At 42.3% G+C, this 15,524-nt stretch overlaps 1 protein-coding gene across 1 annotated transcript in view; it reads left to right on the plus strand.

The window, feature by feature from the left end:
- LOC122789341 (cytochrome c oxidase assembly protein COX15 homolog) overlaps positions 1-15,524 on the plus strand; it is a 547,801-nt gene that overhangs the window by 381,681 nt on the left and 150,596 nt on the right. The window contains exon 7 of the mRNA XM_044056719.1: positions 8,106-8,260. Within this exon, the coding sequence (XP_043912654.1) occupies positions 8,106-8,260 (155 nt within the window). The remainder of the gene's footprint in view (positions 1-8,105; positions 8,261-15,524) is intronic.

The raw sequence follows: 15,524 nt of genomic DNA on the forward strand, positions 1-15,524 counted from the left end.
AACAAGTGTCAACGTGGAGCTTAAATAAAATAGGAAATAACACTTTGAACTCAAAGTAGCCAATAAGAATGCTCTCTGTCTCTGAGCTCTAGTCCAATAAGCCTTGATTAGATGGGATCCGGACAGCACTCACCTCCCACAAGGGTGCAGAAGGGCCTTCACCAGCAAAGATGGCTTGAATTTGATGCTCAGAAGTTACAAAACAGACCAAATAACCACAAAAAGAAACGAAAACAAAAATAAATGAAAGTTAAAAAAACAGACCCAGAAACACCAGACCTGGAACTGGGCTATGCTACAGCTGAACTAGTATAGTATACAATAAAATGTGGCAAAAAAACCCCAGATCCGACAATTCAGACAGACGGTGGAATGCGAATACAAATTAAAAGTGCAATATAAGAGCAAAAATGGGGACTTGTTAGTTGGAAGCAAAGGATGCCTCAGATTTTTCAGTATCTGAGTGAAGATCTGGTTTTAGTGTGCAAGTGATACCAAACAGTGTAGATTCAGCAAGTCTGAATCTGGTCTATGCTGTAAAATGCAGAAGTACTAGAAATTCATAGTGTATAAAAATCAGTCTCAACAGCAAAAAAAAAAAAAAAGTTTAAAGCAGCAATTCCCAGCTTATAAGGGTGTAGGCCACACTCTCCTACCACAAGAGCCTAGACTACAAACCTTCCTAATTTTAAAACTACTGGTTTTGGAGCCCAAGTGCTTAAGTCAGAACTAAGACACTTCAGAATAACAGATACAATAGACCTTTAACCAACAATATCCAGCTTAGAATATCCAGCTTAGAAGGGTGTAGGCTATCCTGCCCTGCCACAAGAGTTTAGACCACAAATCTTCCTAAAGTGCTTAAACCAGAATAAAGACACTTATAGAATATCAGGCACAGTAGGTCTCTCCACCTTGATCACCCATACAGGAAATCTTCCAGAACTCATAGCTCATGCTCATGTTCATGATCTCAGTGTGGTTCTCAACCACATATCAACAGATATGGTCAATGACTAAGTTTCAGATTTTCCTTTAAGACCCCCTATTTCCATCTCAGGAGATGGACTTCCTCTAAATTATCTTTGGTTACTCATTAGAAGAGTAACCAATATTTTATTACTTGCTAATGTTTCTGTACAGTATAGAAAACTCTAGTCCATTCTGTGATGTATCCTAAGGAGTTGGATATTTATCAATCATTAAAATGTAGAGGATATTCTTTTTGTCCTTTTAGGGATCATACTGGTGAGTTTGACATCAATGGTCAAAACATGAAAACGTCTCACTATTTTAAATATTTTCATAAAAGTGCTGTGTACTGTTTAAAATGTCCATGTTCTAAATATTATTTAGGACAGATGTCTAAAGAGGTTGGAAAGGGGATTTTGTCGCGTAGTATAGACATTAGAAATGTTTCTACAACCAGTCCAGTAGCGTAACACTTTCAAAAATGTCTTTCTGAATCCTCTGGGTTGCATTATGTTTTTATTTGCATATCCTAGAACAGATCAGATTTATTTATAGATAAATCTTTGTGTTTATTGCAGGTGGAAGCTATGTATATTTGTATGCTCAATAGTTTAGTTTAAAACCCGGGACATTGCCTATTGAATTAATATGCAATATTTGATTTGACATCGTAAATATGTAACATTTTCTTATTTATTCTTATTGGTGCTTCTTGCATGTGTATAGGGTATATATTGCCTTGTTTTAAATATGTCACAGTACCCTAGAAGGCATTATGCTGAGAAGCTAGTGATGTATGTATTTATTTTTAGAGTTTTTGAATACAAGTTTCAAAGTATGAATTGTTAAAGGACAGCAATTCTGAGTACTGTCTGCAGCTGCTGTCAGTGGTGGAGGTGGGATCCTTTGAGTTTGCTCCTGTTTGGAGAGCCATTACCAGGAGTAATTGGCTTCTAGTAATAGTCAAGGATGGCCACAGTTAGAGTTTTTGCTTTTTCCCTAGAAAAAGCTCCTTTAAGAGACCAAACCATCTTAACAGACTGCTTGGCACAGGCAGATACTCTAGTGTTGATAGGCACTGTAATGTTTTTCACTGCGCTCTTAACAGAAGTATGTATTCTACTTCCACCTCTTCCTGGCTCTAAAGGGAATGGGTGGATTCTGTCCCATTGAGACTTCAAACAGTACATCTGAGATATCTAGTTCAGTATGATTCAGTAGCAGGCCATGCCTCTGCTCTGTGACAAGGTGTATTGATGGTGTCATTTGATGTGATGGATACATTCCACATTATCACTGTCCAGGGTGTGTATAGGAGACAGCTTTGTTTTACTATGTGCAGACATCACTTCTGATTAATTTTGTTCCCTTTTGGGCTTTCTTTAACGTTCAGAGTGTTCACCAGGTTGTTGGTCACAGTGGCTAAGGCCTTGCAGAAGAATCTTAATGTGCTCTCCTATCTGAGTAAATATCTTCTTGATGCAATGTTAAGAGACTCCTCGTTAGTATGCATGGAGTGGGCATTCTTATGATTGCTGTCCCTTAGTGTGGCCATAAACTGGGAGAAGTCAGTTGTGATCACCCATTACATGTAAAATAGAGATATTCTCCATCCATCCACAGCCCCTTCCCTATTTTTGCACATGGGGATGGGGTGTCACATCAACAGTAATATTCATCTAGAACCAAGGTTTACACCCTGCCACCATATTTCTTCCACCCCACACACTTGCATGCGCCCTCACACCTGTGGCCAATTTAGAGTGTTCAGTCCACCTAGTGCATGTCTTTAGAATGTGGGAGAAAACCGGAGCACTCTGAGGAAACCCACATAAACAAGGGAGGACATGCAGACTACAAATCTTGGCTAGCGTTCCTTCTGTGCGAACTGGGGAACCTCGTGCTTTGAGGCAACAACTCTATCTACTGTGCCACTGTGCTGCCCCAACTAGATTCCTGCCTACAGAGATGATCCAAGCAGTCTTGAATTTGACACCCTAGATGATGGATGGATGTGTGGAAGGGTCTATGTTCAGACCCCACTATGACTTTTGACTATAACTGCTGCCACAGTCTTCTTCCTGTCATCTGGAGAAACACTGAGATTATCTTGTTAGAATAGAAGATGTAATATGTTCATCAACTACAGCCCACAGTGCAATTTTATTTGCCGTAGAATGTCAGTTTAGTATACATAGATTTTCTAAGAAGGTACATAAAAATGTGAATGTTCAGGTCACTCACCCAAACAATATCTACTTTTATGTACATAATAATAACAATGCCGTTACAAGTAAGTGTGCATTGTGGGGTTTTATCCATTCCCAACCAAAGGTGATAACTGTGTATCTGTTTTTTACAGGTAAAATCAAAAGACAGCTTAGTGCATGCATTTCAGAATATTTAAAGATGTATAAAGTAATACAACCACTGATTCTCTGGGGGAAAAAATGGCAGTCACTGTCTGTAGTCACTATAAATTTTAGATTAAGAAATGCCAGCACAGCTCTTTAGAGTTGACTAATAATCGGGACTAAATAAAAGATTTAGTCTTACCCTCATTTTTACAACTGAAACAAAATTATTTAGGGTTACTTGATGCCTCAGTTTTAGTAAAGTTCATACACAAATGAGCATGAAATACTTTTTGGAAAGAAGGATTATTATATTACCTGTATGGCTAATAACAGTGAACATATAACTTAACTGAGAGGTTACTACTTAAAGAATTATTTTTAGATGCAACTATGACTAATTTTCTGAATTTATAACAAGTGATTTTGAAGAGAAAATCATATCCAATATCTTGCAAACTATTGTAAAGCATTTTGTGTGATGTGACAATGACTTTTTTTAAGTTATAGAATCTTGCATTAATGCAGAGAGTTATGATCACGTCATAACCATGTTATGTGTTTGAGACCTGGATGCCAAGAAGTTCACCTTGGGATCAAATCTTAAGAGCTAAATTTAGCATCCCTGTTGAGAACACACAATAACTGGTAATGATCACTGAGACTCTATCATACCTCTTTGTAGTGCAAGGAATTTTATCTACTCCATGTAGCACCTGTTAAACTTCTTAAGGGAAAACCAGTGCACCAGCTTTGAAAACTAGTAAATCAATTAGCAAGTGCTGTCGCATAGATAGCAAGTAAGGAAAAAGTTATTGACAGTTTTTTAATGCTGCCCTAATTTAAATAAGTTACTTACAGATTTGACATCTGTAAACTTACATGGACTTGAGAGAAAAGATGTTCAGGGACTTGATGAGTGTGAAGAAATGTCCCTTCACTTATACCAGATGGTGACCACGCTTAGAGGGTGTATAACAAATGCTGCACACTTCTGAAAGCAGTATCACAGGCAAGGTTTGAGGTACAGAAGAGTGTTAACAGATGCATCTTTCTTTCTAATTTTGGAGTGCAATCACAGCTCTCTGTGCACTGCAAATGCTTTTTTGAGACTGCTATAAAACTAACCAATTCATCCCTCCATCCACAACTCTTTTTTTTTCCCATTATCAATAAAATGCTTAAGCCTTTTTTAGCCTGTTTGTTTTGTTTTCATGTTTAATGATTTCTTTTTTTTTATTTTAGTTCTCACAGAAACAGACCTCATAGCTGGTATTTTTAATATTCAGTAGCAGGACAGAACTTGGAAAAGCTGTCCTGCAATCCCTGTGTACAGTATGATGCCAAACTGCAGAAATAAATGTTTTTCAACTTCTGCTTAGGGTGAATAGTGCCAGGTGGAGAGGATGTGTTTTGTAAATAGTATTTTAGGTACTCATGCTCAGTAACAGCTTCAGTATACCATATTCTTCAAATCAGTTGTGAGGCAGCATTTTTTAAGTTCAGTCTTCCAGCTACTGAATTGACTCTTGTACTTGAGAGTTTTTATTTGAAGTTTAGTGGTTTTGGTATTTCTGTGTTGAAGCATTCAGTAGTTTTCAGGTCTCTCTTGATTTAATATAGTTGTGACATGTTGAACTAAAATGTCATATTTTTCAGAGACTGCAGAGGCTGGTATGAAGTGCTGCCAGTGGTTCACTTTGGAAGACCCCCTTGGGGGGGGGGGGTAAAGCTCTTAGTTGTACTGGCATTTTGTGTAGTAATACATGAATTTAGATGCAGTGATATTTTTATTGCCCTAAAGAAACAGATTCTATAATATTTCTAATAAAGTACATATCTTAAAGGACATGTATGGTCAAAACCTGAAAAAGAAAGCATTGTATTTTGTATGTTTATACAGTGCACATCTTTCTCAGCACTCTAGGTTAGTACGATTTTGTCAATTGATTTACATCAATTTGGCTTGATAATGGTCTTATGTAGACATGATTTTTTTTTTCTTGCTAAATTCTCTTTCCATTACTCCACTCTATCCCCACAGTGTGGTATCTGCTGTCATTACTTCCATGTCATGCATTTCTATTCGTTCCCTTAGAAAAGGTGTACTCTGAACTGCTGCTTTAAGAATCTATGGTGGGCACATTTGCAGATTTATTGATATGTGATTTGTTTGATTTATGCTGTTTGCTCTCTTCAGAGACTTGCATAGGCACTTTTTGTTTCAGCTGCACTGAATGATTAACCATTGTAGTTTTGTGAAAGATTTTGCATTTCTTCAGCTAAAGTATACTTTTCCATTCGTTCATTTTGAGATCTGATTATATCAAGTTTCCTGTGCTACTACTTCAGCTGTGACAACAGTGGTGGCATGCTTTTTGATGGTAAGAGTTCATTCTCTAAGACTCTGTAGGTTATATGTCCCCAGTGGGATAGAAAGATTGCAAGACTACAAATGCTTGCTATTTTTCCTGAGCTGAAACTCAAATGTGATGAGTGATGTGATGAAAGTGCCAGCTGAGTAATGTATTCCTTACAGTGACGTATAGGGATCATTTTATGGGTAGGAAGATACCACTGGGATGATAGAAGCCTCATTTAGGATGTAGTTGTCCTTTGAGCATGATTCAAAAACACCAGGAAAAACAGTTTTGATTGACATAGAGATTGTAGCCTGGACTCTGGTATGCAGGCTACTCAGATTCAAGTATTAGATAGTCTGACAGTCTGCTGAACTATTAGAATGTACTGGAGGAACAACATTTCTTTGCCACAAGAGTATACTGTTGTGAGACTAGGAGTCTAGCTCTAGATACATGTGTACATGTGTCTGACCTGCGTGATGAAGGCATCCATGATGGCATTTAGTGGCATGGAGATACATCAGTAGGATTGGCATTGTATGCATTGCATATTCTACATGCAGAACTAATTTGGAGAAATTAGAGCATATGCGAAAAATTTCAAATCTTCCAGTGTCTGATTCTTAACCCCCCCCCCACATCGTCTGGGCATAACATGAGTTTAAAAAAAAATTTATTTTATTTATTTTACATTTGTTTACCGGGAAAGTCTGACTGGATAGATGTCCATTTTCAGAGGAAGCCCGGGGAGAAAAGCTCCAGAAAGCACAGTACAAATGCATTAGGGACAATAGAAACATTTAGACATAAGTATAATATGCAGTTTTCAGTAGGGTTACAAACAGATAAAGCATAGTAGACAACATCAAAATCGTGCAGCTTCAATTTCAGACAATAATACACGCAGTTATGTGCAAAGTCCCTTCAAGAATTCATACACTTATTAGAGTATATGATTGAAATGTTTAGGAATAGTTTGCAGGACCAGTGGGTGGTGATTAGTAGGGGGTTAAGCAGGGACATTGCCAGTGCTGTTGGGAAGTGTAGTTTGAGGCTTTTTTTGAACTGGGTCAAATAATCCTCCACTAGGACACCTGTTTAAAACAATGATGTGGTACTGGAGCCATGTGGGAAAAAGGAGATGGATGGGGTGATGTGAAATAAAATGGTTAAGATGGTAATAGCCACAAAAATGTATAAATCTCTTAAAAGTTATGAATGCAGATTAAATTTTATATTCTGGAGAAAGTACATCCTTTACTAAACTTTGTATCATGTAGTTTAGATTCATCTTCAGTATGGTTTGTCTTGGCACTTGAAGCAATTGCATCACTGATTGAGATCAGTAGAGAGAATTGAAATGGCACTAATGAGAAAGCACAATTATGAAGGTGTAAATGCTGTTTTGTACCATCCGTGTCCTTTCTTGTGGAAGTTTAGTTTTCATTTTGGTCTTGCTCCATGTTTATTATGTTATGACAGTTTGTTTCCAATGTACTATTTTGCTAATATTTGGCATTGTATGCTTCAGATGAGACTGAACCAGTGACCTGTCTACCTTAGGTGGTGGTAGTTCAGGTGAAGGTGCGACATTGAATTGCGAGGTAATTTTCCGGTGTCCTGAACAAGTTTCCTATAGTCAATGTAAGTGTCATATTGCATTTCTCTTAAGACGTCCGCAGGCTCACTGGGTTTTACATAGGTTCATATATATGTATGTACTAGGCTAGCAGCCCTTGTAGGCCATTTAAAGGCTAGCCAGTTTCACTTTGTGTGCTCGAAATAACCTCTCCCATTTGGTTATAGATTGGCCTTACCCATCCCATGGTCAGTAATGTATTACTCCTAATGAGAATAATTTGGATCATACAATAGATAATTTGAGGAGACCCATGCATGGGATAAAGAATTTAAGAGCAGCTGGTGTCCATTAGTAAGTACAAGGGGTTGTCCTGGGCTAAATTTTGTTTCCCATGAAAATGGACAGGGTTGAACATTGTTTTTATGTGGATGTGGAGTCTGTTCCACAGCAGCGGTATTGTGTGCGAGGACAGTACTGCTGATGTTATAGAAAAGGTGTCGATCCCTCGACAGAGTATTTCTAATGCCATTTGACTTAGTGATGTGCAGTAAATCCATCAGTAATGGGTCAGTGGATGCTTTCTATGCTAGATATAGGTCACCTCTTAGCAGTCTGTAGGATGCAGAGTATAGTGACAGGGCTTTGAGTCAGTCCATGTAGGACATGTTGTTTAGGCCTTGTAGCCTTTTAGTAAGGTATCTCTGTGGGCATATCCCATAAAAATTAATCAATTTGCAGTCTCACTGTGCTGTTTTGATGCATTTTACTGTGTCTGTTAGATTTTCATTAGTGTACTTTTCTCACTGACTTGCTTTGTTCTTTTATACATATCTGGTGCCTTTGTGGCAGGGCTTGATGCGGGTTTAGTCTACAATTCCTATCCAAAAATGGGCACACGCTGGATCCCTGAAGACCTTCTTGCCTTCTCTCCAAAAATAAAGAATTTCTTTGAGAATCCTACAACTGTACAGTTTGATCATAGAATCTTGGTAAGTCTGAAGTATTAGATGTGAAAAACTGTAGGCGTTATGAAATTCACTGTAAAATACTTTGATTGTGTCAGTCACCAGTTTCTCATTTCTTACTATTGTTTTGCCTTCTCGGTAGGGTGGGATGTGGGGCTTTATACAGTGTAGAAAAATGTTAAGGTATATACACAGCACTTGGGGGGGGGGGGCACTTGTGTTGTAAGGTGCCTTTTCTGTCCAAAATTTGCTGTAACTTCCTCCACTCACAAAGTTAGCTGATTAAAAACCGTTACCCATTTCCTTTTATGTTGTATGTGATGGTGGTTCAATATTCTTGGCTCTGAAAAATGAATTGGTTATGATTAAAAAGCACCTAGCCTTTTTTATGCCAGGTCTCTTTTTGTGACCAGTCACTACAATAAAGTTGAGGAATTGAAACCTTCACTGATACTAGTCTCTCACCCAGATATCTCTGACAGTGGTATTTTGCCAGACCCTATTAGTGACCATCTTCCTGCCTTTGCCACCCGTCCCCCCATCCCCACTACATCTACTGTACAATTACATCACAACACTCACTCTTAGTAATTTTAACCCTTAATCCTTCTCTGATGCCTTAAAACAAGTAAACTGAAGCCCTTCGAAAGCTCTTCCCTGGGTGATGCCGTCATCCACTTTAATAATGTATTCACTAACTTACTAAATACCTGTGCCCCTCCCAGAACCAAAAGAATGAAGTCCAAAATAGTCCCATGGTTCTCTAAAGATACCATCACTCTCATGCACTCTCGGGACAAGCTCTGAAAATTCCACCAAAAACTCATAACCCCACAATCTCTTAACCAATACAAACAGCTATGCAACACAGTATAAAACAGTGTATTCGCTCTGATCGCAGATCCTACTACTCAAAACTCCAGAACAACTATAAATCTAACCCTAAGAAATTCTAGAGTACTATTACAGCCCACATCACACCTGGCAGAAAAGATAACCCCTGTCCTGACCCTTCTACTCCTGACCATACCATAGCCACCAACTTTAACTCCTTTTTTATTGACTCTATAACCAAACTTACCAACTCTTTCCCTGCTAGCTCATCAACCTCTTCTACCCCACTCTCCACCAAACCCCTCTTCCTCCACCACAAATTCCACCCTCCTCTCTCCCACCTCAGCCCCTCTCCGCACAACCCCTCTTCCTCCACCAACAGCCCTACCATCCTCCCTTTTTTCTCCCTCAAACCTGTCCCTATCAGTGTCATTAAACGACTTCTCAGTAAACTAAAACCTTGCTCTAATGCCTCAGATAACCTGCCATCAAACTTTTTAAAATTAGCAGCTGACTGCATAGCCTACCCCATTTGTATTCTCATCAACCGCTCCATCCAGGGAATCTTATGTACCCCTCCCTTGGAAAAAGGAATTCATCATCCCCTTACATAAGGGAGACAATAACAGTGACATCCCTAACTTCCGTCCCATAGCCATACTCTCCCCTATCTCAGAAATACTTGACAAATGTATTCACCAACAACTTCTTTCCTTCCTCAACAATAACCTTTTGTCACCTACACAACACGGCTTCAGACCCCACCATAGTACTTCCTCAGCCGTCTTATCCTTCCTCAACATTATCAGTCATGCCTCTCTCTCCCTACACTAAATTGGTTTTCCAGTTACCTTTCAAAAAGGCAACAGTCCATTAAATGGAACAACTCCACCTCCTCTTTTTTCTTGATACCCTCACAGGAGTGCCCCAAGGCTCTATTTTAGACCCTTTATTATTTAATATCTTCATTAATGACTTCCATCATTGCATCCCAAATGCTAAACTTGTTCAATATGCAGATGACTCTACTGTCATCTGCTCAGCTGATTCTCCCTCCAAACTTATGAAACTAACTCAAACTGCTTTTAGTTGCACTGAGACCTTGATGCCAAATAAGCATTTAGCCCTTAATGCAACTAAAGCCAAGCTTATGGTTTTCTCCCCCACCAAGAACTACACAATTGATAAAAAGTCCTTCATTATAAAAAGCCAAACTATGATCCCCATTGAACTAGTCCCTCAAAACAAGCTCCTTGGAGTCTATTGATGAACAGCTAAAATTTGATATACACATTCAAGCCAACATCAAAAAAAAGAAAAAAAAAACACCAAAAGCTAGGTACGCTTTACCGGCATAATCACTACCTAACCACCTCAACCAGGCTAACCCTCTCCACCTCTTACCTACTCCCCTCCTATTCTCACCAACCTTCAAAGTACCATTAAGGCTAAGCTGGCATCCTGCTACAATAAAATTGCCAGGTTTGATACAAATTCCAAAGCTTCCTGTCACCACTGCATTTCCCTACATTCACTAAACTAGTTAGAACTTCCTAATCTTCTATCTTTCATTCAACTCTCCACTGCCCATAAACTCATTTTCAATCCTTCCCATTGCCCTTCATTATCCTCCACTTTCACAATGCACCATCCTGGCCATTCTTAGATCCACCAGTCAGAACCTACTTGAACTGCACAAACCTCTTCACACTCCTGGCCAATCTCTATTGGCCTTCTCTCTTGCACAAAAATGGAACTCACTTCCTCCCCTCATTCGGACTACCCCAAATCATTCTGCCTTTAAGTCCCTTATACACTCTTATCTATCCTCCACCTGGGAATGTTCCTGCTCACATCCCTTCTAAATTTCCTCTATTTCCTTTCTCACAATATTCTTCATTGTATCAACTTCAAATAAATGTGAATGTATCTTGCAGCTATCTCCTATAACTGTATGAACTACCAGCAAATATTGTAGTGTACATGGAGCTTCCTCTCCTGTAATTGTATAAACTGCCACTATTATTTGATCTGAAGTAGTTAACTTAATTTTATCTGCAACCTGTGGGTATACGGATCCATATCGGATCCGAGCCAACAACTTTTTTTTTTCTAGCATCTGCTCCAAGCTCTGAGCTCCTCCCCCTACCCATAATACACCACCATCTCCTATCTTCCCTCAGATCTCGTTTGCCGTGCCATAGTAAGCATCATGATCTCCTTTGCTCTGAGCTTCAGGGATAAGTAAGTAGGTTAATTCTGTTTTTGTGTGCAAGTGGTAGTTAGTTTTCCCTTCCTCCCCCCTTTAGTGTACGCTGTTCATCTGTATAGCTTCAAAAAAAAAGTTTTTTATTGTTGAAAGTAGTTCTAGGCCTACTTCCCTTCAGCGTGTGTTGGTGTTTGTGTTATTTTTAGGGAGTGGTGATTAGTGTTAGGCTATGGCTGATCAGCCTAAGTCGGTTTTCAAAAAATGCACAATGTGGCCATAAGCTCTCACTGGCTGATGGTCACACTCTGTGTGTAATTGTTTCGGAGTGCCCCATTTATCAACACAGTGTGCAGTCTGTGCAGGCTTTAAACAGAGGGCTCTCAGGGACAAGGCCAAGTTAGTTGCCCAGGGTCTTCTCCCTGCCTCCATGCTGGATTCTGCCATGGCCTTGGTCTCAGGTACTCCCACCCAACCACCCACTCAGACAGGGACTCAAACTCCCACTTGTTCTGGTGTGGGGAAAGACAAAGATAAAAGAAAAGGACAGAGAAAGGCACAAGGAGGATAAAGTGAGAAAGAGGGATAGACATTGCAAGAGGTCACCAGACAGGGAATCTTTCCCTACTCCACCATCCAAGATTTTGAGGCCAGCTTCTCCCAGGCTCCGCTTACCCCGTTTCTCACCGGAGTCATTGGAGTCTTCTGATCTGAGACCTTCCTCACCCTTACTGCGAAGACCAGCCAGATCCGAGTCAGTCGCCTCTTCGTGTCGGACTTGGACATGGACGGAATGATGCGGAGATTCATTTAGACCCAACTACAGATGGGAGTTTTGCCAGGCCCCTCTCCCTCTGGAGGGGGGACCTATGCGCCCTTTTTCCGCCCCATCTCTTCTTCCCTGATTCGTGCGGCTGCTTCGGGGTTCTTGGATCCGAGACTCTTTGGAGCTGGTAGCTTGGCGCTGACTGTTCCACCAACCTAGACTCCAGCTGTTACCTTGAGTTCTTCTGATCCGGCCAATTCGGATCCGAGCGACTCTCGGAGCTATGGACAGGGAGTTGGACCCGAGGGAATGGATCCATCTTCGGCTCCAACCTTTTCGGATCCGAACCGTTCCCTTGGACCTCTGGCTACCCTTGCTTCGGCTCTGATCCCCACTTCGGACCCGGGGAGAGCTTCTTCCTTGCTGGGTGCCAAGTGGTGGAGAGGGTTCTCTCCCAGGGATTGAGACCTCAGACCATTTCCTCGGATTCCACCCAGACTCCACTGGATTTGGTGTCTCAGGGACAGCCCATGCCAGAGGAGCCCCAGGCTATTCCCCTTGAGGAACCCCCCGTGGCTCATGAGTCCTCTTCAGAGAGTCCCACTGAAGAGGGCCCCCATAAGAGCAAGTGCAAAAGGAGGCACTTGGACTCCACTAAGTCCCTCACTACAGACACGGATTTAGATGGAGAAGGTTCCCCCAGGTCACCTCCTGAAGATGTCTCCTTTGGAGACATCATGGAGATCCTCCGCCAGAAGAGAGGCTGGACAGCCTCAAAACCTTTTACTGATGGGTCTGTGTTCCTGGAGGCCTTTGGCACGGGCCCATCTACTTCCTGGGTGTCCCCACCAGCGGACCCCTTGGTGGACCTTATCACCACATGGGCATGGAAGGAGCCTGACATCATAGAGCCCATCCCCAGACACCCTGACGACATTCTTTCTCCTCCCACCGACAGACAAGCTTGGTCTAAATGAGGCCCCATTGATGCTATGGTGGTCGCAGCAACCACCAAGAAGGAACTGGCGCAAGAGTGTTCCTCAGTCCATCCTGCAGACAAGATGTCCAGGTTGGTGAATAGGTTTGGGAAGCGCGTTTATTCGTTGGTGACATTTTCCATCCGTGTGCTGAAGTATTTGGCACATGAGATATGGCTGCAGCGAGACCTTGTTTCAGAATTCGCGGAGTCTCCCCTAGAGTCCTTATCGCAGCAGGACAAACAACTGTTCTCTGCAAAAATGTCTACTCTGATGTCGGTATCAAACATGTCCATGTATCTCCTTTTCCATGCCAAGGAAGGAGCAGCTAGGGTGGCCTGGACACAGGCGTAGCCATGAGGTGTCATGCCTGGCTCAGGTTGTCGGTTTGTGGACCCTTTCAAGGCATCATTTACTAATGCTCCCTATGATGGTTCCTCCCTTTTCGGGAAGACCGTACGTGACACTCTTGTCCAGAGCAAAAAAGATGGGAAGACTTTGTCTGCCATCGGGATCTGCTTCTCTAACCCTCAGTGGTCCTTTTCTAGGAACCAAAGAGGGCAAAAGATGTGGTTCTGGAAATCACAGTTTTCCCAGGAGTTTCAGGACAACTCTTCCCCCAGAGGCAGAGGGGGACAGGATTGACGCCGACCCAGAGGTAGTGGGGGTCCCAGGAACTTCGGGTCTAGGGAAACTTTTTTTCTGACAGGCCCACTAAGCACCGGGATTGCCCGACTGTCCTACTCTGGAGGCACTCTGGGGGAGATTATCATTGCACCCAGCGGCATGGGGGTCCATAACTGCAGATCGTTGGGTGCTACAAATAATATCCAGAGGCTACACTGTCCTGTTTGTTGCCCCGCCAAGTGCTACAAAATGCCTCCCGAATGTCCCACCTGCTCACAGGGAGACCACAGCTCTAGACGTTTCAGAACTGCTTCACAAATGATCCATTAAACCGGTTCCCCTTGACGGGTCCAGATTAGGTGTTTACTCCAGGTACTTTTTAATGCCAAAAAAGACGGCGGACCTCAGGCCCATTTTGGACCTGTCAACCTTGAACCTGTCTATTGCCAAACAAAAGTTCCAGATTGTCACCCTACAGTCCATTCTATCTTATCTCTGAGAGTGCAACTGGATGTGCTCGTTAGACCTCCAGGATGCTTACTAACATATCAAGGTCCACAGAAGCTCCAGGGGGTTTCTTCGCTTCCGACTGGAAGCCATTCACTTCCAGTTCAGAGCTCTACCCTTTGGGTCCCACCACAGCCCGCAGGGTGTTCACCAAGGTAATGGCAGTAGTAGCAGCTCACCTGAGACTTAAGAGAATTCAGGTATTTCCTTACCTGGATGACTAGCTCTTCGCTGCGTCCACCAAGTGTCTTCTGTGTCTGCACCGCGACTACTTTCTTCTCTTGGTAGATTGGCTGGGGATTACAGTCAATGTCCACAAATCCCTTTTGCAACCAGTACAAGTTCTAGACTTCATCAGGGCATGGCTAGACACTTTGCAGCTAAAAGTTTTAACACCAGACAGGATCTTACACCTCAGGTACCACATCGCTGTAATCGTGAACCTCAGATTTCCAAAGGTGAGCGATGTGCTTCGGGCCATGGGCTCCATGACTGCCTCTATTTCTATTCTCCCTTACGCACGCCTCCATATGCGGATCCTTCAATGGATTCTAGCTGTCCAGTGGTCTTGGCTAGACCTGCCCATAGATTTTCTGATAAGGATCAGTCACACCTACAGGACATCTCTCCTTTGGTGGTTCCTTTTACCGGAGGTTGCAGCGGTATGCCCTTTCATGTAGTCTCCAGCCCAAGCCACAGTGACCACGGACGCCTCCCAACTCTGGTGGGGGGGCACTTTGGGAAGGACAGTTCAAGGCACGTTGTCCCAGATAGAGACGAAGTGCACATAAATGTTCTAGAGATGAGGGCAGTGCTTTTAGCATTGAAAGCCTTGCACACTGTCCTTCCTCTGGGTTCAATTGCAATTCAGTCAGACAATATGTCGGTTGTTTGGTATATCAACAAGCAGGGGGGAACCAGATCTTATCCTCTGTGTCGCTAGCCCATCAGAGTGTGGGAGTGGGCAATTTCCACCAGTCAGTTTCTGATTGCAACACACATCCCGGGATGCTCCAACATTTTAGCAGACAGATTGAGTCAGGTTATTCTGATGCCGTACGAGTGGTCTCTGAAAACAGTCCGTAGCGGAGGAGATATGGGGACAACCTTGCTGCAATCTCTTCGCATCTCCTTCCAGTGCGAAGTACAGTGAGTTCTTCGCTCTGATTCCCTCACCAGGGGATGCCCCCAGAGACGCTCTAGTCCATGTTTGCCCCCCCCCCCGGGTTACTGTATGCTTACCCACCATTACCACTCATTCCGAAGTTTCTTCAGAAAGCCTGTTGACTGGGGTGCATAGTGATCCTCATTGCCCAATTCTGTCCTCGTCAGGTTTGGTTCCCCTTCCTTTGGTCTCGACATTTAGCGCCT

Source organism: Protopterus annectens, chromosome 14.part0 (genome assembly GCF_019279795.1).
Source record: "Protopterus annectens isolate FY-2018-M chromosome 14.part0, PAN1.0, whole genome shotgun sequence".
NCBI lineage: Eukaryota > Metazoa > Chordata > Ceratodontiformes > Protopteridae > Protopterus > Protopterus annectens.